Source organism: Macadamia integrifolia, chromosome 6, assembly GCF_013358625.1.
Source record: "Macadamia integrifolia cultivar HAES 741 chromosome 6, SCU_Mint_v3, whole genome shotgun sequence".
NCBI classification, from domain to species: Eukaryota; Viridiplantae; Streptophyta; class Magnoliopsida; order Proteales; family Proteaceae; genus Macadamia; species Macadamia integrifolia.
In genome coordinates, this window is record NC_056562.1 from 39,636,524 (window position 1) to 39,662,515 (window position 25,992).

At 37.2% G+C, this 25,992-nt stretch overlaps 2 protein-coding genes and 1 long non-coding RNA gene across 4 annotated transcripts; 1 reads left to right on the forward strand and 2 right to left on the reverse strand.

Annotated features, from left to right (window-relative positions):
• Positions 1 to 1,538: 1,538 nt before the first annotated feature.
• LOC122081272 (pyridoxal reductase, chloroplastic) lies at positions 1,539 to 5,157 on the reverse strand. Of its 2 annotated transcripts, XM_042648310.1 has the most exons (7): positions 4,863 to 5,150; positions 4,532 to 4,760; positions 4,262 to 4,355; positions 3,046 to 3,169; positions 2,778 to 2,879; positions 2,027 to 2,178; positions 1,539 to 1,896 (listed from the first exon to the last, which is right to left on the reverse strand). In XM_042648310.1, the coding sequence occupies exons 1-7, from the start codon at positions 5,106 to 5,108 to the stop codon at positions 1,746 to 1,748; spliced, it is 1,098 nt and encodes a 365-aa protein (XP_042504244.1). In that variant the 5' UTR covers positions 5,109 to 5,150; the 3' UTR covers positions 1,539 to 1,745. The 2 variants fall into 2 exon arrangements, with proteins under 2 accessions (XP_042504244.1, XP_042504246.1); XM_042648312.1 differs by lacking the exon at positions 1,539 to 1,896 and having other exon boundaries at positions 2,103 to 2,236; positions 4,863 to 5,157.
• Positions 5,158 to 9,104: 3,947 nt separating this feature from the next.
• LOC122081623 (homeobox-leucine zipper protein ATHB-7-like) lies at positions 9,105 to 10,009 on the reverse strand (the record flags this gene model as incomplete). The annotated part of the gene is made up of 2 exons (XM_042648807.1): positions 9,105 to 9,599; positions 9,686 to 10,009. Coding segments are annotated over 2 exons (627 nt in total), but the record flags the coding sequence as incomplete, so codon positions are not given.
• Positions 10,010 to 20,930: 10,921 nt separating this feature from the next.
• LOC122081659 lies at positions 20,931 to 24,094 on the forward strand. Its single transcript, XR_006141156.1, has 2 exons — positions 20,931 to 22,984; positions 23,057 to 24,094. It is a non-coding gene; the product is annotated as an uncharacterized LOC122081659 (long non-coding RNA).
• Positions 24,095 to 25,992: the final 1,898 nt, after the last annotated feature.

Below are 25,992 nucleotides of genomic sequence, written 5' to 3' on the forward strand. Positions count from 1 at the left end.
TTTTTAAGACATGTGACGACTCAGATAGCGATGTTTTGATTGGATTATATTTAAAAAAAAATGATACTGGGTAACTACTTTGTAATTCAGTTTATGAGGTTGAGTTATTTTAATTACCTGTGCCAAGCAGAACCCCGTAGCAAAGTGAGCCATTTAGAAAGGATTGTTATATAGTGGGTTGATCCCACAATTTCACAAGAAAACTAATGTGGGTTAATATGATTTTGAGTTCCTTCACCTTGTAAGTTAATTTATGAAATTAAATTCTTCCAATTCTTTATCAATGATATTAGAGTAGCTGATCCTTACTATACCTTGTGCACCGCACCCAAAAAAAAAAACCTCATGCCCAAGTGAGATCCGCTAGGAAACCATTTTAAGACCTTTTTTTTTTTAGTTACCAGGTCATGTTTGTCTATAGAGGACAATTTGTTGTCATCTAAAAAGCTGTAACCTTAGAATTTTTATCCCTTCCTTACCAAAATATTAGTAATAATAATAATAATAATAATAATAATAATTTTATCCCTTCTCTTATTTTCAAAAATTATTTAATACATAAATACAATAATTTTGTTAAAAGTTGAAAGTCATTTAAAATAGTTTATGTGTGAAATGATAAGATTTACTTTTGTATAGGGGTGTCAATTCCTAAACCGAACCGGTAAAATCGATCGGACCAAATCGATAACAATACGGACCGAACCAAACCAAAGCCTTAAACCAAACCAGTAAGAAACCGAAACACTCCAAAATTCATTAAAAAAAATCAAAATTTGCATAGTTTTGTAACATTTGTTGGAAAGTCGAATCCATTATCCAAAAAGACAAAAAATAAAAGTTGCAAATCTTGTTGACATTACAACATTTTTTGGTAAATTACAAATGATTTTCACTTTTATAATAAAGGATATGTGGATGAATGTTACAAAGACCCTGCCTCCATATCATTTATTAAATCCGAGTATTAAATTTGATTAATAATAAACTTGAAGTTTCATAAGATAAAAGAATGCCATTCACCCTAATGACATTTATCAATGGATTTTTGCAATGACCATAGAATTTTGTTAAGATGCTTCCCAGTTTTGCATTAAAACTTTGGCGTGAAAAGTTATGACGATTTAGAAAACCACGGACACCACAAATATCTTTTTGATTGAGGATCTAAACACTGCTGGATTCAATGATAACTCTATGCCAAGCCAATGGGAGCACAACAAAAGATATACAGGGGCATTCAGTTGGTCTGAAATATGTTTTGGATCATCTTCCGTGGAGACTCCTGTGCTGCACATTCCAACTGAAATATCTCACCTGAACTGAGACGCCAACCAAGAGCGCCCAAATTTTCCTCCGCTTGAATCCATGAGCCAAAGAATCAACATAAGCTACAGAGATCTTCAGAAATATTTAAGAGAAAGCTCAAGCTGCAGGTGGGGTGTGCTTTTCAAATCAGCCAAATCACAGATAAAGGACTCGACATGCAACCTTTTTGTAGTCTACTGGACTTAGCAAGAACTCCTTTATGATTTCCTAGGCAGAAGACATGTGAACATCGTGATTAGTTGAAAGACTAGGTTCATTTAAGCTTCTTCAGATAAATAATTTGGATAAAAAAGGAAACACTTAATTGAACTTTTAATCTTTGCTGGATTGCTGAAATATCATCCAATCAAGAATTCAAAGACGTTTCCTGGGTGGTAATGGAGGATAATATATCATGTGGCATGCAAATCAGGCTATCACAGATAGTACATTGAATTATTGATGGACAGCACTAACAAAAACAAGAGAAATACCTGTGGTATAGTTTTACCCCTCCTTTCTGCAATTTCTCCTAGTGAGCGCACTAAAGTCTCCAAACCTGGTAGAATTTGGCCAAATAGCAAAGCCCTGTAGAAAGGTGAAAACCAAAATATGGAGGGGGTTAAAAAAAAACTGTGATTAAACAGTAACTGATACTCATCATTGATTGATTACTCATTATCCTAGAGCATAGTTAGGGAGAAGGAAATTCCAGTACCGTGGCCCACGTGGAAGATTGGAAGCTGTGTATTTGCCAGTAAGCATTCCCAGACCTAGAGGACTATATGAAATCAAGCGGATACCAAGAGAATCACATATATCCTTGATTTGCATCTGCTTCTCCCCCATACTCAGCAAAGAGAATTGCACCTACAGTTAGTCTTCTACAATATTAGAATAACATCTCCAATCTTTAAGAGACATCATCCTGTAAACAATGCACATGTCATAGGTATGAGCATAAAGCCCAGAACATAGCTAAACAAATGATAAGTTATTTAAAAATGTTCTAATGCCTAAACATTTCAGACTATACTAGTTTTGACATAAAGTATATAGCTAATAGGTATGATGAAGGCCTTATTTCACCAGATTACAAAGTCATGCCCTGTTCTCAGGTTATGGGCTTGGGTTGTGTGAAGGATTTGCAAAACATACAAGTTTGAAAAGAAAATTTGATACTATTAGTAGGCAGATTCAATGAAGGAAATTTGAAAGGAATCATATTTTGTTAACCGAAAGGTACCACTGTTTGATTAAATTAATCCCTAGGTCAGATATATTAAGGCAGACCCTTCTGTGGAAGCAGGATACTAAGAGAGCTTAGATTGTGACAGTACAGATTTAATTGGGGCCCTGATATATTACATTCTTTCCCTACAACTCTTGGCCACCTACTTTTTTACTACCCTAATAAGAATTATTGCTGCTGATCCTGCAAACACCAATGAGAAATTATACTGTCGTACCTGAGCTGAGGAGAGGGGCACACCTCGGCTTTTGAGGTAATTGTGGATCTTTACAAGCTGTTTTGGTCCATAATTGCTTACACCAACTCCTCTCACTAGGCCCTACATTTTCCCATCACCATGAATAAATTATGTTCAATACATGTACCTCAATTTTCTCAAGAGACACAAACAATAAAACTACATTGACCAAGACAAGATTACAGCAATAATCCTCATTCTATTGACAAATATTGGTTCTACACTTAACAGGATAAATCCCAATAACCTTCTCATACATTGCAACTAGACCATCCCAAAGAGCCAACTCCTGCGAAGGAGCATAATTTGCAGTCGACCAATGCAGTTGTCCTATTCCAATTTTCTCAATTTGTAACCGCCCCAAAGAAGACCTGAAAAGCACATATCATGATTGAGGCAAAAACAAGAACTCACATCTAGCTACTTTTTTAATATGAAAGGAAAATTGGAAATGGGTGGATAATGATTCAGCCAGCTTGATTTTATGTTCTTGAGCCCCGTTGAGAAGATATATTTTAGGTTCTAGAAAATTGGAAATATTCACCTTAACATTTATAGCAAGTCAACAAAGAGAAACAGATGCAAACTTTTGCCACTGATTCGGACTTCAAACCAGGAAGAAGTAGGTCAGGTCAATTAGGTAGGATAAGGGTCACGAACCAGATTAATAAAATGACTGCCTGAATAACTTTAGATATTTATGCAAGCCAGGTGCTATGTCCTCTGTAGCGAGAGGGCTCTTTCTCATCAATTGACAGTACCAGAAGTAGAGGGGACTTTCCTCAGTTTGGTGATATTTCCATTGCTGTCTGTACTCTTTCAACCTGTAAAGTAACCAACTAGCCAGAGCGAGAGAACTTCTCAGCTTTGGCCCGGCTATCTCAATGCTTTTCTCACGTTCCACTATGAACATCTGCGTTGGTCCACTTCTCATCACCTATATAAGTCAGCTGAAAACTTCCTAGACCACTGATATAATAGCAGTAAATGTTCTAATCTGGGCCACAAGCTAGCCCAACCCACCAGAATGGCCAGTTCCAAGGTTTACTGCATTGATCTGCCTGAGTGTTCACCAAGATTAATGTCTAATTACAGATTTTTCCACATTAGTACATGGAAAGGAATCACCACACAAATGCCTTTGTGCATCTTATCTGCTACAGGCAGATCAATTGTCTCTCAAAACTTGGTATGTTGCCGCCATTATCCTGTATGCAAGGTGGACACTATAATTGAGTTTATGTTTGAAGTTTGACAGATGAGCAATCCACATGGCTTCTTATCCATCCAAGAAAGTGACAATTGACAGTACAAGATGACAAATTCAATACAAGTAATCATACATTTGAGATAAACCATGAAATTCCAAGTGTGATGTGGATTAGCCAAAACAGTTCTGGACAGAGTGACAAATTAAGTGCAAGTATGTAATAAAAAACAGAAGAAACTGAGGTTAGAATTACTGGCAAGCTTTTACGAACTGCCCAGGCGTCAAGCGCCAAGGATACGCAGCAAACTTTGTAGCAATCACAACGCCATCTCGTACACCCTCTCTTCCTGCACATAAATACTTTCCATAAATTTCTTATCCAAAACCACAGTCCCAAGCTCTCATAATTGAATTGAACGGAAATGAATTATTGATTCTCAGAACCCTTTCTGAAAAGAAGCGGGTCTATAAAGTTGGATTAAGGAGGGGAAAAAAAAAGATAGGGGCGGAGTACTCTTCTTACCTGGAAAATCACGGATGAACTTCCCAAGAAGCCTTTCGCTTTGTCCATTTAGTCTCCCGGTCCCATACGAGTCTGCTGTATCGAAGAGATTGATCCCATTCTCGACAGCCAAATTGAATACGTCTTGAAGTTCGTCGTCCATTTCTTTCTGATAACCCCACAGTAGCTGATTCCCCCAAGCCCACGTCCCGAATCCCATCGGAGAAACCATCAGTGAACCCATCTTTACCTGCAACCAGTGGAGCAAGCTTAAAAAAAAGGAGAGAAACAGAGAGGAATGAAGAGTTGAGAGCAGATTTCACAGCTTTGAGAGCTAGAAGACACAAGTTACCTTCTCCCATGGCCAGAATGGAGGTCTCAGGCGAGGAATTTTTAGTGCTCTGAAAGCTGGTGATGGAAGAAGAGTCTCTTCTGAAGCACTGCAGCGGCTCAGGCAAGCTGTGGGCGTCGTCGTACAGAAAGCCATTCCCGACAATTTTCGCTCCTCATCCACAGGATTGGTAGACTCTTTGCATTTCAAGATTGGGCCATAGACCATGCTGTCGGTGTACAGTGTCTTGTATTCCGTCAATTTCATCCAGGGAGTACTAATGCAGCACCTCAATAGGTAGGATAACGATCTTGCTAATCAATTAACGGGCCATGAGGGTTGCAAGGAGTAAGAGGCCCCCTATATAAGGGGCGCAACCCCGTCCGAATTTTGTATTTGAGGGCAATTGTGTACTTTTCTTTTTCTATAATGAAAACAATACTGAGAGGTGTGAGGGGCGAACGCTGTAACTTTATTATCCATTGATAGTGAAGCAGGATCTCATCTCACCAGGGACGTAGACAATCTTACCGAACCTCGTAATATCTTTATTCAAGAGAAGGAAAAAAGTTGGGCCGAGCCCAGCCCGCTCTACTAAGTAACGAACCAGGCCTGTGATTTATCTGACAGTCTAATGTCTGAGTCGGCAGTGCGGTGAGCATCAGATGGCCGAGGTATTCGGGCACATGTCCTGAGGTTGTCTTGGCATCCGATGCTCACCGCACCACCGCACTCACCAAAGTCCTAACTTTGTTAGATTTGGGGTCCAGCTGTGGCATGTCAAAATTTAGTCTTAATGTTAGGATTGATTTAAACCAATCAATTGAAGCCCGAGACCAATCCAATCAATTACTAAACATGTCGGACAGCCCATTTAAGCCTATTTTGCCTAATTTTAGCCCATTTAAGGACCGTTGATTGCACAATTAGTGAAGTAGCCCAATTTCCTGAGCGTAATTATAGATCAACAGAATTCATTACCTACGGGGCCCAATTACCTAAACAGATAGAAAATGTATAGGACGTTAAATTAGTGGTGACCTAAGAGAAAAAATGTAAGATAATTTCTTCTTCACCAACTTTGGTTACAACAATTTTTTTTCCATATATATATATATGTATATACTTGTAAATACACACGTGCAAATGCATGTGTAATGGAAATATTTTTCTTAGAGTGTTTTTTTGTGGATAAACTTTTGTTCGTAAGTCTTTTAAATGATTTTAAGAACAATTTTCATGCCATTTTAATTGGATCAGATATTAGCATCGTACTCGATATCTCACCATCTCACTCTAAAACTGAAAAGGTTTTCCATCTTCTTGTTCTTGCTCTTGCTGCCTTTCCACAGAGTTTATTCCTCTTTGGAGAGAGGAGCGATGGGGGAGACGAAGAATGTATGATTATCGCAGAAGTTCCAATGGTTTGCTTTTTTTTTTTGTCTCTCCACAAAGTCAACCGTGTAGTGACATAGTTGTCAAAAAACTAAATCCTAATCCCAAAAAAAGGTCAACTGCAAAGAACTTAATAAGTAAAAAAGATAAATAAGGATAGAAAAAGATGAACTCACTTTGTAGGGATTTTTATTTTATACTTCATCAATGGATGTTGTTGAATCACTAAATCTGGAAAAAATTAAAAGCAATTGATACATTATTTACTACAATACTATTCAGTATTAGTTGTTTCCAAACAAAGATATTATAAGGCTTTGGTTGCACACAAACACATCAATTAATAGGAGTAATCAAATAAGTTGATATGTATCCTCGTGAAAGAAATAAAATAGATCATCCAATTCTCTTACTTATCAACAGATCAAGTTGGTAGAAAGCCATCAGCAAGAGGTCAATTCTCTATTCACTTGATGTAATCGGGTTAAGACCCATAATTCTCTTACCCATAATTTCATTGGTGACATCCCCTGAAACATTCCTAGATTTTATTACTTAAAGAATCTATGGGAAAGATTGCCAATTTTGGACTACTTCAACATCATTTATTTTGTAAAATCATCTAGGTATTAATTGTTTCAAAGACATTATAAGGCTTTGGTTGCACAGAAACACATCAATTAGTAGGAGTAATTGAATAATTAAATATCCTGAAAAAAGAAATAAAATAGATCAGCCAATTCTTTTTTTTTTTTTCTTATGAAAACTAACCAATTCTATTCCAATGGTGAAATTGGGAGAGCTTTAGATTTGCTACTTGAACAAGGAAGGAATCTCAATTACAGTCAATCGATGGCCAATAGTTGCTAATCTTGAAGAGATAGTATGATAGAAAGAATAAGCCATTACTCTGCAGCTAATAGACAATATAATTGAACCCAACAGCAACCGAGAACTATAAGAAAATAGCACTCGCAGGGGTTTAATAATCTGACCTGTAATTAAAAGAAAGATGGAAAGAAGAGAGAGGGGGGTGTTATGAACAAAGAAATAAGTAAAATAACTATCCACCGAACAAGAGATTGTGGAATCATAGGAGAGAAATCAAGGAAACGGGTTAGGAGATAATTTAGATATTGAGAATTTTTACCATTTTCTTCATCTCGGGGAAGGATTAGGATTTGGGAAACCGGAAGTTTTCAATCTTTAGTACCTGTTTTACAAATTATCACAGAAAAATAATGTAGGGGTGAGAGAGAGAGAGAGAAGTCCAATAATGGGACAAACAAGCTAAAAAAATAAAAGACATAAAATATACTTTTAGGCTAGTACAATGTGAGAGTAGGAGGAACGTGTGAGAGTGGGAGAGAAGAAAGAGTTATAATATGAAAAGGAAAGAAAGAATTTTAATTAAAAAGGGAAAGTGGATAAAATCCTATGAGAGTGGGAAGAAAGAGTTTTAGGGAAAAAAGGAAAATAGATAATGGACAAAATTGTGTAAAAGTAGGAGAGAGATATAAATAGTATTTAATTATTATAAAAATATAATAATAATATAAAGGATACCACCAATTTAATAAAATAAAAAAAGAATAGAAAAAAATATGATAAAGAATAAAGGATAAAATTGTCAAGTGAAAGATTTGCCACTTCGTGCTTTTATATAATAGTATGATATATAATTATAATATTTCCTTATTGATCACACCTTTTAAGGTGTCAAATAATATATAATCTTACATTTTGTCCATTAATATAACAAGTTTTATTTTCAATGAAAGTAAATCATATCATTTAACATGAATACTAGAAAAAGAAGGAATGAACTCCTGCTTCACCAGTGAAGTGACCATATGATTGGATTCTTAGATCGTCATTACACTCTCACACCCTATTGTCAAAACTATCTTCCTTGGCAATCTCACGGTACCAATGCCTAAGGTGAAGGACTTTTAAACTTGGTCCATTGTGAAGAGGGTTAGTTCTCCAAGCAAGCAGGATAGTCTATACACTTTCACAAAGATTTTTTTTTACTATTTATTTTTCTCCAAAGATTTAATTAAAAAAAACTAAGTGAAGAAATGTATACTTTAAGGTCACCATTGAACAAACAGTGAAAGAAAACCAAATTTGATGAAAGGAAGAAGAAAGAGAAGGAACGACAATTCAATCTTGGTTACAAACGTAAGACCTTTGCTGTTTATAATTAGATTCTAGTGTAGCTTGGTTCAATTGCATTGAACTTTGGTGAAAGGTTACTCTCCCTTGTCGGCGACTACCCTATTCTATCTCACACGGTCCATGGGGTGTAGGTGAGGGTCTAACACCTGTCCCACTTTCTGCCATTACAAGGGTAAAGGGGGTATATATGGAAGCAAAAGAGACATGTGTTGGATCCTCACATGTACGTCTAGGTGAACATACGTGCAGCAAATTGAATCCAAATTCTATGGGGATCGCACCCGAAAGGTGGTCCCCTCACCCCATGAACGTTGTGAGATGGGGCTCTTATAGGTTTTCTCTTCCACTTCCCTCGTATTTGCTTCCGTCTAACTCTCCCCCTCTGGTTATTTTGGTCTCGATCAATACCAAGGCTGTGACGGTATCTTAGATGTTCGGTAGCAAGTGGACTAATATTATTTTGAGGGTTGATATCTTGTATTTTATAGTTGATTTGTGGGTGGTCTCGGAAGGACCTAGCCCTTTCTCCATTACTAGTGAGACATAAGTATCTTGTCGAACCATGAATATCTTCACATTGTGGTTTTATGATTGTTGCTTCTTTCTATTTCATTGTGTTTCTTGCATCGTGTTGTAGGTTTCTTTTCTACACTTTACCAGCCATTAGCACCCGAAAAAAGTCCCAGCTCTGATCGAAACAGTAGTAGAGGATTAATTAAGGTTTCGGTTTCCTCCATGGCTGGTCCATGGAGTACTCGAAAGTTATGGTTGTGCTGAAGTGGGTTCCGTGAATTGAAAGATGAACATTGCTAATGACCCAAAAAAAAAAAAAAAAAAAAGAAAAAGGGCTCCACACTCTCTCTGGAGTGGTTCGTTCGTTTAAGACCAAAAGTCCAACCATTGTGAATCAGTACTGTCGAAGAGATCTCCAGAATCGAGAATGCACCACTTTTCAGATGATGTCAATGAACCGTCTGGAGGCTCGCCCATGTTGATCTCAGGTTCTTCCTGCCCAGACCACTCAGGAATTTTGCTGTTCTCATCATCAGAGCAGAAGACCATTCGGTGACCTGTTTCTTCCTGTTGCGAGCTGGACTTTGGTTCGGGTTCACTTCTGGAGTAGTTCCCATTATCAGAGTCGCCTTCTGTGCTATTTCCCAGCAGTTGGCTCAGCTTCTGCAACTGTTGAAGACCGATCGAGTCTCGTAATCTTTGGATGAAGAAATAAAGTAGAAGAAGTTAAATGGAATGGGTAGTAGAGTACGTACCTGTACTAGTAAAGATTGTTTCTCTTTCTTCAGGGACTCGAACTGGGAAGCCAGAGAGTCGTAATTGGATCGCAATATGGAGTAATCGTGTTCAAGTTGCTTGGACTTCCATCGAGCTCTCCTGTTTTGGAACCATATAGCAACTTGGCGAGGTTGTAACTCAAGTTCTCTGGCCAGCTGCAGCTTCTTCCAAGGCTCAAGCTTCGATTCTGATTCAAATATGGTTTCCAACGACTTGATCTGTTCATCACTAAATCTCCTCTTGTTCTTCTCCTTGATGATGCCATCTTGAGCGGCTCCGGTGAGTGTTCCTTCTCTCCATCTTCATCTTATTGCTTACTTCTCTTGTCAGCTGTGGCAATCTAGTGGAGAACTCTAAAGGAAGATAGCGAGTGAGGCTTGTGCTGCAACGGAAGAATTCTTCTAAAGTGGGGTACTGGGACTCGGGAGATGAAGGGTTGTGGGACGAGTGGCGATCGATGTCCATTCTTATTTTTTAGTGTCACGGCTCCTCGAACTTTTGCTTTCATGGATGAATGGATACGTAGTGATGTGGGAGTTTAGAAGCGTTAAGCTGCCGTCACTAAGTAGTTTGGCAAGAGATAAGATCTGTTATCATTTGGTGTATAGTTAGTATCTAATACTGTCTTAGATAAAAATATATATATTTAAAAATAAAAAAATTAGATATTAAATGCTAACTAGTCCAACCAAGTGATCATAAATGTCACCTTATTTGTTTTCGTTTGTATTGTGGTGTTGGCAAGGCAGAAGAGCTTCCAATTAATTGACTAATTAAATGATTCTTAAATAGTTACGTTGATCTCTATCGGATGATCCTCGGAGCATTACCTTTCTTGTACCAATCTCGAGCTTCAAGTAGGTGGATTTATTTCCGAACTAGTGGTTCCGTCCAATTTTTGACACGCATACTACAGGGACCGTGGGAACGTGATAGAAAGTTCCCTGGGGACAAAATGCTGCGTGCTGTCATACATCGCCCACTACTTGTCTCTTTCTTTGCGGCTTGATTTTATTTTGATGCACGTGTTGATAGATCCCCGTTTTAACGTGGCCAAGTCTAAATTATTTATGCCACATCACTGTCATGGATGGTCCAAGTGTCACTTTAGTTGGCTCGTACATGTGTCGGTAAAGGGATTTAGCCAATTCATGTGTTTCTCCGTTGGCTCCTCCTCATCCTGCGTAGAAAGATTATAATCTCATCCTGCATTACGGAGTGGTGAAAAGATCAATAAATGCATAGATGAGAAATCGAACCTAAGATCATGTATTTATTCATGTAATTCTTAATTTGTCCTAATCATTTGGCAACCCACATATGTGTGAAACTTAATTGATTGATCTATTGATAGTTGCATGAATTAAATCAGATGCGTGAAATTTAACACATGCATGGCTCATCCTGACTATAACTTGGACACCAAGAATGAAAATATGACTTTTGATCTCAAATTGGTTCAATATAATCGATCTAAACAAAATTCTCTCCTGTGCATCATTCCCTCCAATTCAAATCAAATTCGATTGATAGCATCAAAGCATGCACCCAAGTGCCTCCCAACCGGTGGAGTGGCATAGAAGCTTTCAAGTAATAAGTAAGCAAATTGTCCACGGTACAGATCAGCAGATAAGTATTCAATACTGAAACTTTAGTTTCCTTTTAAGCAAAAGAGAGATGAGTTGGGCCTTGGGCTTGTGGAATTGGACAGTGACTTGTCTCTCAAATTTTTGTTTCTATACGGCTGATGGCAATGATGGATGATTCTTACTTTTCTCTTTACGTGGGGGTAGGGATTGAGCAAACCAATCAAAAACAGTCCCTACACGCCATTGTTTTCAACTTTTTTTAAAAAAAAGAAGGAATTTAACCAATATGTGAATCAAGGCCCACAGCCCACCAAGCTACCATTGGGTTGGCATAGTAGAATCTGTCCAGAGTTTACGGCCCAGTTTGTTCCTTGCTCAAATTTATACACATACCTGGAATGGTCACATGGTTTTAGGGATCTGTCGGGTTGGCTCTGTCGATTGATTCATATTGGTATCAATTGTGACTGATACTAGTATCTGATCGATACAGATAGGCATGGTACAGTACGGTTATCACTCTTCTTTCTTTTTTTTTTCACAGAAAAATTGTGTTTTAATATAGGATCGGGCCAATACGTATCAGTAGTGGTGGTGATAATGTCATCGATATCGTGAACTAAATCCATGATTGGAATTTCCCAAAATGTGTTTCCTTTGCATGTTGACTTCGGTCTTAGCCAAGGACCCAAGGTGTTTTCCACACTCGAATGGGCTTCAATTTTGGGCCTAAAGAATGAGCTTGGGGCAAAGCTATGCCCATTCCAACTTCAGGCTCAGGAGGGTAAAGTTTCAACCCATATAACTCCTTAAGTTCCAGCCTCAGATATTTAATGAAATTTTCCTTGTCTATTGGGACTACCAAGTCCTGGTTTCAAGGTTCAGAGTTTGAAGTAGAGTTTCTGACTGGCTTGTTCAGGCTTTCAATTCAGATGCTCCTCTCTGGTGTACTCATTTAATGCCATTTGGGAGTGGAATTATGTTTGGCAATTCCAGGTTGATTTTTGTTCTCATAAAACAAACAGCTCAAAACGCATGTGGATTATTACTTGGATTGTTACTGGATGTTTTGAAATTAAGGTTGTGTATGGTATGATTTTTTAAAATGCATTATCGACGTAGATTGCATTTTAAGAATTCAAACTAAACACAACCCGAGTTACTCACCCTATTCTTTGGTGGTAATGGTGAAAAATTGAATGAAAAGGAAAAGAAATTTAATTGGCAGCAATTTCCCTACACTATGAAAGGATTTTTAAAGTTGTTTGAAGAAATCAAAATGATTATCTGTAAATTTTAAAACCATTATGATAGGAGAGATGGTCTTTGATTTGCCGACATAGGCTACGCTAGCTTTCCCCTTCTCTCTCTCTTCTTGACTCACTTTCTCCTCTTGATCACCTCCTATTGATGAACTTAGCTGGCTCCCCACCCTGCTTGTTAAGAGATCACTCTCTTTTATAAAAACTTTTTTGAATGTCTCAAGTGACTTAATCGGGTCTTGTGTGACTTATTTCGGCATTTAGACCTTCTCTTTCATTACTCTCCTACTCCGAAATATGATATCTTTTTTAGGACAGCCATTGGAATGGTGTGCAGATTCCTCCCCACACTCCGTGGCATAAGAAATTAAGAACCGGCCTCTCCCTTTATTTAATGCAAGTGATCTTTTTTTTTTTTATACCCAGGGTGTCTGGATCTTTGACCCGACTAGTCCTTGGGGTCACTCTGATACTGCTTATACAGGATCGGATTAGTCCGAGATGGAAACTCTAGCATGATGGCCCCAAGCAATTAGGTGTAATGACGAAGGTTTGATCACGAGATCTCGCTTCTTGATGCGGATTATCGTGTCCCCTCCAAAGCAACTTCACTAACCCCTTGGAGCCAAATGATCTAATTGGCATGTTAGAATTGAGACTTTTGAATGAGCATCCAAACTCAGAAGATAAGCTATATATGAATTTGGGCGTTTGACATCCACTTCCATAAATACCAAAAACAATAAGAACATACACAAGCTTGTAGCTGCAGTTGTGTGTTTTCTTTGTTTGGTGCAACTTCCTTTCTCTAGTTTTGTTCTTGCACTTCTTTTGTAAGCTTCCTTCCACAACTCATGTATAAGGGTTTGGTCCTTTTCTTCTTCTCTCCCCCAAATAAAATTCTTTCCCTTTTAAAAAAAAAAATCATTAACCTTAAGAGACCTCCTGAACCCAATGGGGTGAGAAGAAAGAATTTAAAGATGATGATTAAAGCAATCAGAAAACGGAACACGAGGTACCATCCTACGTGTGTGTGCAGTCTGTCTTATACAGTAATATGATTTCTCAATCAAACCTGTTGAAACTTGAAACATAACCCTATTTAATATAATATGTAGCAAAAACCTACCACGAAAGGTCTGTTGCCTTTTCTCTCTTTTCAACTACTCCTGAGGTTATTTAAGAGAAAGAGAGATCGAGAGAGAGGGTGTTGGGACAGGTAAGGTGATGGTGATGGAATCCGGGCAGAAGAAGCAAGAACCAAGCAAGTAAGGACGTGAGAGATGGGTGGTCCTGGGTCTTCTTTAATTTCCATTTTTTTTTTATCTTCCCAAGTTATGATTAAAATAGAGACAAACCCTCAACATATCATATGATTCCAAAGAGATTAATCCCATTTTTCATACAAATTTTTTAACTAGTTTTACTGAATGGTGAAGCAATTTAAAATGACGACAAAGCTGATGCGTTGGGGTTTGGGGTGTTGAAGGGGACTTGACATTTACGTGTTGTTGTGTGTGTGTGTGTCGAATTGCTCTATCAGTTATGTTTTCTCTATCGTCTCCATTTTCGAGGCTATTTTAAAAACAAAGAGAAGCATTGATGACTGGAGCACGTATCGTCTTCTCCGTTTGTCACACTCACTCACTACAACTCCATCTGAAACACTGTTTGAGCCTTGAGGGGACCCTAATGTACTGTGTGAGCCCAGAGACGAATGAGATGATGATGATGATGATCATGTCTGTCAGCAATTGTTACGGGAGGAGGAGGACTTAATCTACTGTATATTAGTCAATCCTTCTTCTATGGTGGTATCAGTAGCAGCAAGAATCCATCACCTATTAGAAACAGTAGAAGTTTTCTACTACAGAGAGGTCTAGAGTCTAGACACAGAATTTTAGCACCTGGGCCCTGCTAGCTAGGAATGGGAATTTTCCCAATAGAAACGACGAAGAAGGTAATCGTTGTTGGAATGAAGAGAACAGCGGAGAAATAGGGGGCTCTCTTCCTTCACCCTCGCCCTCAGATCATCGTCGTATTGGAGCAGTTCCTTCGTGACTGCAATGGTGGGTTCTTTTGTCATTACATAGACCACCCCAATCACCAAACTACTTCCATGAGAAACCAGACCGGTTGAACCAATGAGAACCGACTGAAAAAAACCGGATCATATCCTTATTAGGCTGTTTTGAAATTGGGTTCTTCGACATGGGTAAATAATCCGAACCAACCGGATTGATCAAATGGCCTGATCAAAACTGAAATGTGAACTTCACCTATTTTTTTCTACACCCCCTATTATACAAAGATCGGATCAGGTTCACATACGAGAACAATCTCGTACGTCTTGGGTCCGTGGATTTGGAATCTATTTTCTCTCTCTTTATTTAATAGATTCCAAATCCATGGTCCAATGAGATACGAGATTGTTCTTGTACATGAACTTGATCCATATTCTATTATACAAAGTCGATAATACCTTAGTCCTCACTTTTTCTTGATACATTTTGAACACCATTCCAACTCCTCGGGTTGACTGTGGGTGTGGGAGAACTCGGTTATTACAACTTTATTAATATTATATGGGCAAGAGAATGGTAACTGATCGTGTGGCATTTATCTCACACTTTCTCTTTCTCCTTGCCCATTTGATTCTCCTTGTATACTAATCCTGAGGCATCCTCTCCCGAATTGTCTATAGACTCTTCTTCTAAAGTATCATCGATATATTATGGGATCCATATCCTCTCCAGCAGTTGGGAGTATTATTAGCAAAAACCAATTTAAAACGAAAAACTCAATTTCGTTTTTTACCATTTGAAACATATTTTGTCATATGCTTCTCAAAGATATAGAAAAAAACTGCAAACGGAAAGCATTCCCGTTCTAAACATGTTCCCCCTTTTTTGGAGTTTTTTAAGACTAAACTTGTTAAACATAATGTCTACTTAATTAACCATATCTCTCTCTCACAACTCTGATCGACCTGATTCTTTCGCAACTTGAAGCTAACTCAATCGCCTATATTTTTCGTGATATCACCTTCAACTCAATATCAATCCGTGAATCATTAATTTGAGCTACAAACTGATGCATTTGCTTAAAAATGTTTCTAAAGTGATGACTCTCAAGTCAAACTGAATATACATCACTCTAAGAGTGTGTTGACTATGTTGACAACAATGAACAACATCATAGCCAAGCCACATTGCTCAATACGACTTTGGACATGTGTGGTGTATGAATTTAGAATTGGTGTTGAATGATAGTCAATTATATGACTTAGAACTTATAATGAGACATGGGATATATATGCATTGATGTTGGATATCGTAGTTGTTTTGAACATTAGATGTTGGTATTTATGTTTTGAACATTAATTTGTATTCATGTAATATCTTTTTCTTTCTTTCTTTCTTTCTTTCTTTTTTTCTTTCTTTATTTCTTTTTTTTTTTTTTTCAAACTTTTTATTTGACCGTATTATTCAAACTTTTTTATTATTTAAAACCTATACAGTTTGTTTCTGTCTTTTTGTGGTTCCCACTTTTGCTAACTATGGTTGGGACGACCAATGAAGCATTCGACTTCTGGAAGGATTTGGACACACACCTCAATACATGGAGACATGTCGCACCCTCAGTTGTCAAATGCCTCATAGGGCGTCACAACAATTTGGAGAGGATCTTTTTACTATAGTAGGATAAAGGTGCCGATTGAATAAATGTCACACATACAAAAAAAAAAAAAAAAAAAAATCAAATCCACCAAGTGTAGCATTTTCATTCTGACTCCATATAAATTTAAAGGTTCAGAAAAATTGTCCAATATCAAAATTGCTTCTTATTCGATTCCATGACCTTGCTACAACCAAGACAGATCCTTGCCAAATGCCAAGTAAGTTAGCCAGCAATTTAAGAGGTTCGAGGTCGCCATCAACATGAAGTGGTTTTTCTCATTTTTTATGCATGATGGATGTTTCATGCCTGGTCTTGCTCTCACTCTTGTGTGTGTGAGAGAGAGAGACGATATCCAATCTACTTATTTTACACCGCTTGGTCATGTTTGGGCAAGATTTAGCCCAAGCCATTATAGTACCACCTAGCCTAAGTTGTTTTTTTTTTTCAAAAGTCTGATGCAAAAAACCTAGATTTTTATTTTTTATTTTTTATTTTTTCCCCCTTGGGCACTCAACCTAGAGTTAGTTGATCAGTCTCTTGATTTCCTACTCTTTTGTCGGACTTTGAATTGATTGTATATGAATTCTTGCTCCATTATATGTACGATCAACACTCAACACTTGTTCCTTTTGTTTTTGAGAAAAGAAAAAAAAAAAAAAAAAGAAGGATACCCTTTTATGTGTTTCAAATGGCAATAGGTGGGGTCAATGATTTTTCCCTTTTACTTTCTTCTTCTCTCATTGTCAATTAAATTTTTTTTTTATTAAATTAAAAATTTTATGTAATCTTTCTCCAACAATTTGTATGCATTAATGATACTTTCTCTATGCTAATGTTTAGATAACCTTAATTACCTAAAGGACACAACAAATAACAAGTCAAAGCTTTGCCAAAAGTGACTCCTTTTATCATAATTGTCTTAGCAAGACCAATAGTTGAAGATGTAAAGATATTATGAAATTGGGATCCTTTATTAAGTAGTAAATAATGGTGATTTCAAAAAACAGCTAATACATAAATAGTAAAATTATTATGGAAATTGAGAATAATTGAAGGTCTACAACTTGTACTTTAGCATGTCACACTCCAGTTTCAAACTTATGGATATAGTGATTTACTTGAAGAAGGCATATCATCTAAGGAAGAAATATGGGAACTTGTCTTTTGACTATACACCTCAAGTTTTCTTTTCCAATTCACTTTATCTAATTATTGTATATGTGCAGTGGAAAAAAATAAAAATGAGAAACTGGGGCTATGACTTGTGAAAAGGGGCACCTCCACATTGACCTATCTTTGTCATAACGTACGACCAATTAATCAATCATTCATATACGTCCATTTCTCCTTCTCACCCAAAGCCCACAGGATTTCTTAATCTTATATCATTAGGAAAATATACAATAAGTAAGTGTGGTTAATCCATGCTTTATATGGAAAAATCAATAGGGGCGGCTTAAGTTTAATTTTCTCCACAGCGATTGAAGAGAAACTAGCGCATAGCGTTTGGGGTGTTTTTATTTTCTCTTCTCCCTATTATAGATTTGAAAAACCCTTCCATTATTTCCAAAGTTCCATCTGTTGCTTTAGAAATCTGAATTGACACTCCGTGCTATCACTTACAGTCTTACACACCAAGAAGCAAGAACTTGGCAAAAGAGTGGGTTGGAGGGGACTCAAAGAGTAAATCTCTGATGCTCATAAAGTCAGAAATCCAGCAACAACAGTAATAAAAGCGATGATCTGAACGAGTAGTAGTTAGGGATGTAAATGAATCAGATTTGGCTTGGATTCACTACTATCCGAATCTGATTCTGAATCTAAATCCGAATCCGAATCTAAATCTGAATCTGAATCTATTTACAAAATGACATTTATAAATTGGATCCGATATAAAATGGAATTTTAAAAACTAATACCATATCTGAAATCTGAGAGTTTATCAGATATCCAAATATTTTCTGATACAGAAATCTATCCGACTAGTAAATCAATCCAACATATATCAATTAGCTAGGGAATTTCAACTTCGAAAATAAATTACTACCCAGTGCTCATTCTTAAAAAGGTGCCATTTTATTCGTTGACAGACGGTGGATTAATGGATTATATATACTTTAGGATTAGATATATTATCAAAATATCTTTATAAAAGTGTTCATAATAAGAGTAATATAATAATATATTGTATGTCTTTAAAAAGTATTTAAATTAATCACATTTTACAATTCGATAGTTAATTAGTCGGATACTATCCTCCAAACAGAAATATTTGAATCCAAATCCAATTATCATTCAGACAGATTCTGAAATTGTTCAGAAACCTCCTAAAAAAATTCGAACACGGATTGAATACAGATTTGTTGTAGCTATCCATTTACATCCCTAGCATTATGTAGAGTTAATAGAAAAGGTAAAACGAAAGTTTTGTCCCTGGTAGTCAATTTTACAAAAAAATCCCAATAGTATTACGGTGACTTTGTCGTAATCCTGATTTGGGATTGATTTTCTATCATGTGTCTGCCACCCATTGTGGGCTGATTTTATGTGTAATACAATCAATCACTAAAGCCTATGGATGAAAAGATTGTCTCTTCAACATGCGTGAAGAACATAACATATTATGTACACTGGTGGCTAGATGTCCAGAACCATTTAATTATGGTAATAAAAATAGGTTCCAAGAATCTGGATCATACAAGATGGAATGCTGGATCAATTGGAATTGAGATTGAAAGAACATTTGCACTGATGACAAGAATTTGGATTGGACTGGTCGATCCTAACTCCAACACTTTTGGATCATTCGATACAAATTAGGATTTGGTATGTTTTGACTGATTCCGCCAATTACTCAATGATCTTGCTAACAGGATCATTGAATACAATTTTCAGCATCCATTTACATCCCTAGAAATAGTAGAGTGTTATGGAAAACATAAAATGAAAGTTTTGTCCCTGACTGTTACTTTTATGGAAAATCCCAATAGTGTTACGGTGACTTAATGTAACCTTGATTTGGGATTGATTTTTCTATCACGTGTCTGCCACGTATTGGTGGGTTGATTTTATACATAATACCATCCAGTCACTAGAGCCTGTGGATGAAGAAATTGTCTCCTCAATGCGCATGAAAAACATAATATATTATGTACACTGTGCCTAGATGTCTGAACCATTTTATTATGGTAATAAAGACAACGTTCCAAGAATCTGGATCATACAAGTTGGATTGCTAGATCAATTGGATTCGGGATCAAAAGAATGTTTTGCACTGGAGACAAGAATCGGGATTGGATTGGCCAATCCTGACTGGATCATCTGGTGAAAAATTAGGGCTTGGGCATGTTTTGACGATTCCATCCAATTACTCAATGATCTTGATTGATAAGTTTGATCCGCTTATAAATAGGTAGTACATGAAGTAAGGGGTAAAACTGATAGGTGCCCAACCAGTTCAACGTTTACAAGCCCGACTCAAGCTGACACATTTAGCCCAACCTTTTTTTTTTTTTTTTATAATAGAATAAAGTATACTCTAATATTTTTATCAATTATTCAATATAATTTAAGTGTAATATATTTTCTAAATTGTTGATAATTTAATAGAATATATTAAAAAAAATTAATCTAAGACAATAAAAGATCATTTAAGACACATTTAAGGTTTTATTGGTATTTTACCTTATTTAAGAGATCGATTAAGACCCGCCAGGCCCGCCCCGAACGATTGAACGCCCCCCTAGTGGTGGTCCTTTAGCCGTGAACTACAAGACCCACAACCCATAAAGTTTGGAACTACTGAATTGGGTAAATGACAGTTATGCTCCACAATCCTGAAGGGCCATTTTTGTCTCTCTTTCGTTACCGGAGGTCCGGAAGAACTTATCCCGTGTCGAACGGAAAGGAGAGAGAGAGAGAGAGAGAGCGTAACCGTAAGAGATGGTGTGAAACAGATAAAAAAGGTGCGAGTAATTGTTCGACAACAGTTGAGGAAATCCTGACAGTCACTGTTTCACTGTACCACTGTGTAGCTGTCATTATAACTCTAGAGAGAGAGAGAGAGAGAGAGAGAGGTGACGGGCCCTGACCCTATCTGTCGGTCGTCGTCTTGAATCCCTCACCGAGCGTAAAACCAAACGCTGCAAACGAGGACCGTCCTCTCCTCCCCTTCATGTCTCATTTAGTTTAGAGAGAGAGAGATTAGTTCTTAACTTTGCTGTTTGGGCTATTCCATTTATCTAATAATTAATTAATTAATTTAATCAGTCAGTATAAAAGCAGTAAAACCAGGGAGAAAACTGGACTAATATTTTGTTTTTGGTGGGGCAGTTATCGGGCCGCTCAATAACTCAACAACTCTACTGACTCATTTCTAGGGTTTTGTTTTGTTAGATTCCTTTCCACCCTAATCTGTCATCAAAATTATAGTGTTTATGGTGTAGTCATGGAAGAGTTACAGATCATTGTAATTGGACGGTGGAGGAAGGAGTTTGAATCGCGTATGTAGAAAGATGCGATGTGTGTGAGTGCATTGAGTAATGCATGGGTCGTGGTCATTTCTGGAAGCAATTCCAAGCTGTGGGGTCGGGAGTGCTGCCCTGTTTTGTCTTTTTACGTCGTCTTTCCTGATCGAACCTTTCTCCCTATCTCTTTCTCCTTAGTTCTCCTCCTTCCACCCTCTCCTCTTATAACTCCACGCACCAGATCACTCTCTTCATCGTCATCACACATACAACTTCGTCTCTCATCTCTTCTCTTCTCTACTCCTGGAGCTAGGAAGAGAAAAGGGGAGTGGGTTCTGAGTTGCGAGTCCTTGTGGATTTTAGAGCGAGAGAGAGAGAAGGAAGTTTTCTGTTTGAGGGGAATGTTGTCTGGCTCGAGGCCACCAACACAGACGATTGAGATCGACGATGCATAGATCTCTCTGAGTGTAAGTGTCGTCGGACCAGGCTTCATTCCCCTCAATTATTACTTCCATCTACGCCGATCATCCTCTCCGTTAGGTTCTCAATTAATAGCTTGATCGAAAGGTTGGATCTGGTTTCCTCAGGTGGGTTCTTTAAGTTCTGCTATCTTTTCTTCGTTCATGGGGGTTACTATATTTCTAGGGAAATTTAAGGTAGTTATGAGGTATGAGCATGAGAATAATATTGGTGTAATGATGAAATGTTTTGACTGCTTTGCTTAACCTCCTTTTTCTGACTATTGGGGAAAGGTTTTCATCATTGCTTCCTTTTTATAATTTTTGTCAGTCCAGAGATTTCCAGACCCCAAACTCTTTTCTGGTTCATCATTGGGTGGCTTCTTCTTCATGATGGGTTTTGGGCATCTGATCTGTCCGTTTCTGCTATTTTCAGATCCGCCTCTGAAACTATGGATTTCTTTCATTTTCTTCTTCAGAAACACAGCCCCTTTTTTTTTTTTTATATAAGCACATCCTTTTCAGGATTTCAGGTGGAGATCCTGGCTTTTCCCTAAGCCACACATACCTGAAATATCTTCCATGCCAAAACAGGTTAGCCTTGGAGGGTAGCAAATCTTTCGTTACCATGCTTTACTTTTCTTTTGTTAAGCAAAAAAGAGTGCTCCATGTAGTGATCATAGCCCTAGAACAAGTCCCGTAAGTAAGTGACCGAGCGATGATGGATTGGAAGCATTTTCACTACTAGCCTACCAAACCCATTGGTATTACCATGCTTAATTATTGTCGTTATTCTTTGTACATCTGTTCTGATGCTGTTTGAGTGGTGTCTATTGAACCTTAACTTTTGCAAAACTATGTAATCTCTACCCTCTTTCTTTCTTTTCTTTTTATTATTATTATTATTATTATTTTTTTTTTTTAAATTTCCTTTTCCTTTCTCTTTTTGTTTTGGGTAAACATAAACTTGTGCTTTATTCTTCAGAAGAATCTATATTTCATGTATGGATGAATATGAAAGATGGAAAAGAGATAGAAAGAGGGTCATCGAATAATGGGTTTCTAGGATCGAATGTAATATGCTCTGAGCTCTAGGCAAAGATCTTTCAACTTCCTTCGAAGATCTTCCTTTATTTTGTTCTTCGTTTTTATTCCCTTTTTCCATTCCATAGCAGCCCATCTTTTCCATATCATCAGCTTTTGTAAAGTGGATGCTGACACTATTTCATGTTTCTTGCTTAAAGCAAAGAGAAAAGAATAAGATCTATCCAGAGATCATTTCAGGTAAATGAATGTGTTCTTCTCTCTCATTGTATCATCTTATTTCAAAACATAGTTATTATAAATCTGTGTTACAATGAATTCCAGCAATTGGTATCGGAGTCGAGTTATGGGAAGCACCTAAGCTGGAAAGGATCTTTCTTTTCTCCTCATCTCTTCCTTTCTGTCTTTCTTTGTTTACTCCATTTGTTTCAGATGCAACCATTTTTTGGTTTTGGGTTGAACATTGGATGGGTTTCTTAGTTATTACTCATAATTGCTGATATTCTCTTATTTAATTATGTGCTCCAACTATTCAAGAATGAAGACATTGATGAATGAGATGAAACCTGCAAATTTTCTCTTGCTTTAATGGGATTTCTATTTTCTATCCCATCTTTCGTCATTCAATCAGAACTGAGGGACAGTACACAAAGAAATAGAAAGGAATCAAGTTACTGAAAGCATGGGTAAGAGAGGACACATGTGGACAACACGTGGGGATGATTCATGCAAAACCAAGAACATCAAAATTACTCCACAGCCCAACAGTGACAGTCTGTGAGTCTCTCTCTCTCTCTCTCTCTCTCTCTCTCCATAATAATAAGAGCAAAACAGTAACCTACAGTACAGATTACAGACTCTACAGGACAACACAGAACGTCAGAAAGACGCCATGGATTCCTCTCTATCCGGACTGTTATACATAATAAATAGCCTCTGATCTTGACGTGGGTTTGGCAAAAACGCTGAGTCAGGTAAAGCTCCATTTCAAATTTCAAACCAGTTTTGTTTGCTAGGAATCTACCAAACAAAACTAAGGCTGGTTTGACTTAATTATTCTCTCTCCCCCACCAAAAGTTAGGAGATTAGACATGATTGAATGAGAACCAAAGAATTGAATGAATTATTTTAGGTTTTACTTTGATGATTCATAAAGTTGATAATTTTGGTGGGTGAATATTGGAAATGGTGCAGTCACACAGGAGAAACTGCTTTAGCCTATTGGGAAAATTGGATCTTTTTTGACTTTGTTCACATAAAGTGGAAATCTTGTTGGTTTGCCATTGTTTTCACCTTGGTTTTAGAGACTGGCAGTGGCATTGGATGGTGTTGATTGGTTGTGTAAGGACTCAATTTGGTCTTATTTGATGTCTTCTTCCTCTAAAGATGCATTATGGCCACAACTTTTTCCATGAATAATTGATCCCTTTTGGGGTCACATGTGTCTCTAATCGCCTGCACTGTGCACCGTGTAGTGTGTACTACTCTACTTGATCCAGGAAGTCGTCAAGTTCAAGTACCCCCTGGGCTAATGGCGTTTCCCTAAACCCTAAGAAGCCTCTTTCCCCTAGAGAGTAGAGTCTTTCTTGAAGTATGGAAGGACGGAAAGGTAGTCTTTCATAAGTCAAGAAGACATTGGAAAGTGGTGACTTTCGTAAAGTAATTGTTGAAACTTGAAAGTCTGTGATTCCCACGGTGATGGTGATGAGACATCTAAGAATGTAAGACTGTATACTAACATGTCCTTAATAGCCATCTAAACCCTAAGCTTAGGTTTTACTTCTAACTTCTAAGATTTGGAAATGTTCAGTTTCAGGGTTTGAGTTTTCTAAGAATGTAGCACTGTATACAACCTTTGGCAGCTTCTTCTGCTGCCGTTTTACCTAACATATATGTATATATATATATATATATATTTTGTAAGTACTGATTGTCTGTTTTTCTCATCCCTATTCTTCTTGTGTTTTGCTAGTTGCAGAAGATGACATGTGTCCAATTCATCATCAATGGTCAAGATTACATCCAGTACTAAGCTCAATCTTGGCCTGTAAGTTACTGTAAGAGTGTGAATATTGCAGTTCAGGTTTAGGTTGTTTAGGCCCAAGGGCTGACATGCAATAGTAACATAAATAATACTGCAGTTTTCACCTAATTAATCACTTGAAAACATACCTAGGATTATCATTGATTGGCTGGTATAATTAATAAGCATTGGAATCTACTTGAATATAATAAGAAAGGATATTTTTTTACCATTACCTTTAATGGAATCCACTTCATACCAACTTGGTTGATGATTCATGTTACCATTACCTTTAATGTAAAGAATATGCCTAAATATTGCTTTGTTTTAAAAGCACTTTACCAATGTTTAAGCTTAATCATTATAAATCTGTTATAAGAGTCCCTTACAAAGTTTAATGAATCTTTCTAATCTAATCCTTGGGTCTTATTGAATGAACCATGTTTATATCACATATTTCCACTTTGATTTCAGAAAGTGGTGATAAAAGATATGAATGACTTAGGTTAACAACAAATATGGCTCTAGACAATGTTGAATCGCAAAGCTAGCTATATCCGTAAATCAGACATTGGCAACCTTCTCCTATGCCTTGGGTGGTTATTGGAGGGTTACATATTATGTATATTACCTAAGCTCTCTAACTTTTTATATCTTTTTGGTTTGAGCTTGTTGTTTGTTGAGTAACAAAATCAAACACTTGTATTTAACAAAAAAAAATGTATAATTGAAGGAGGAAAAGGTGTTTGAAAGACAATGTATCCTCAATGCCAAGACATTGAGGAGGATGAAATTGCTGCCCATTCCTCATGAAAGGCAAAAATCTCACCCCTGTTGATTCTTTCGTGCGTGCTACCATTGGCCCCAGTGTTGGTGCAGGGTGTTGGGGCCATGCTGCCTTTCAGGGTACCGTCTCTCTTAAATGAATAAACACCCATGGTGGATGCTCAAATTATCCATTCCTTCCCCTACCGTATTAAAATTGCATTGTCTACATGATTATCTAATTGCATGAGGCTACGTGGTTGATATAAAGAGACTTGACATTATAATCACCCACCCCCAACCCAAAAAGGAAAAAAATCAAGTTTTCTTTCACCATGGTGAAAGGGAATCTCGTCATCATAACTATCAGTGCGATTGAATTGGTAGAAAGGTTAATTCCGCCTTACAAATCTATTATACAACAACAACAAAGCTTAGCCTTATCTCAATTAAATGGGGTCGGTAACATTAGTTATGGCTGTTTTGTTGTTGTTGTGTTGTTGTTTTGTTGTTAATTCTGACCTTATATAATAGAGTTGTAAGTTAATGATGACAAAAGAGTCCAATCACACAATCACATCACCAGTAAGAAGGAATTCTCCTATTCCAAAAAAAGAAAATCAAAGACTAAAGATCACGATGATCAATTAAATTTTGGGGTTGGCTAGACAGAAGCCATTTGTGTCATCCTTGCATTGTTCTTCTATATATCTAGCTATTCAGTTATGAGTTCTGTACTTTAATTTTGTATTTTTATGTTATTTCAATCATGATTCTTGTAAATGCAAAATGGCAGTGCCTAAGAAGTCCTAGAAGAGCAGCCTCTACTTATAAATTTAAAACAATTATAGTTTATTTTAATTTCAAGCTTCGGATTGAAGAGTCGGTGCCCAGTCGAGGAGGTTATTGTGGGATCAAACCCTGTCGTATGCATGTGTAGGGGTGTGTGTAGGAGTAACTGGTCATTGGCCTTACTATTAGCACCCAATAGACTGGC

Bases quoted from the DNA above. Each gene is read 5' to 3' on its own strand.
- LOC122081272 (XM_042648310.1), bottom strand. From the start codon at position 5,108: ATGAAATTGACGGAATACAAGACACTGTACACCGACAGCATGGTCTAT. The intron at 3,170-4,261 runs GTAATTCTAACC...TGTGCTTTTCAG, and splicing joins CAGTTCGTAAAAGCTTGCCA to GTCTTCTTTGGGGCGGTTAC. The intron at 2,179-2,777 runs GTACGACAGTAT...GACTAACTGTAG, and splicing joins TGCCCCTCTCCTCAGCTCAG to GTGCAATTCTCTTTGCTGAG.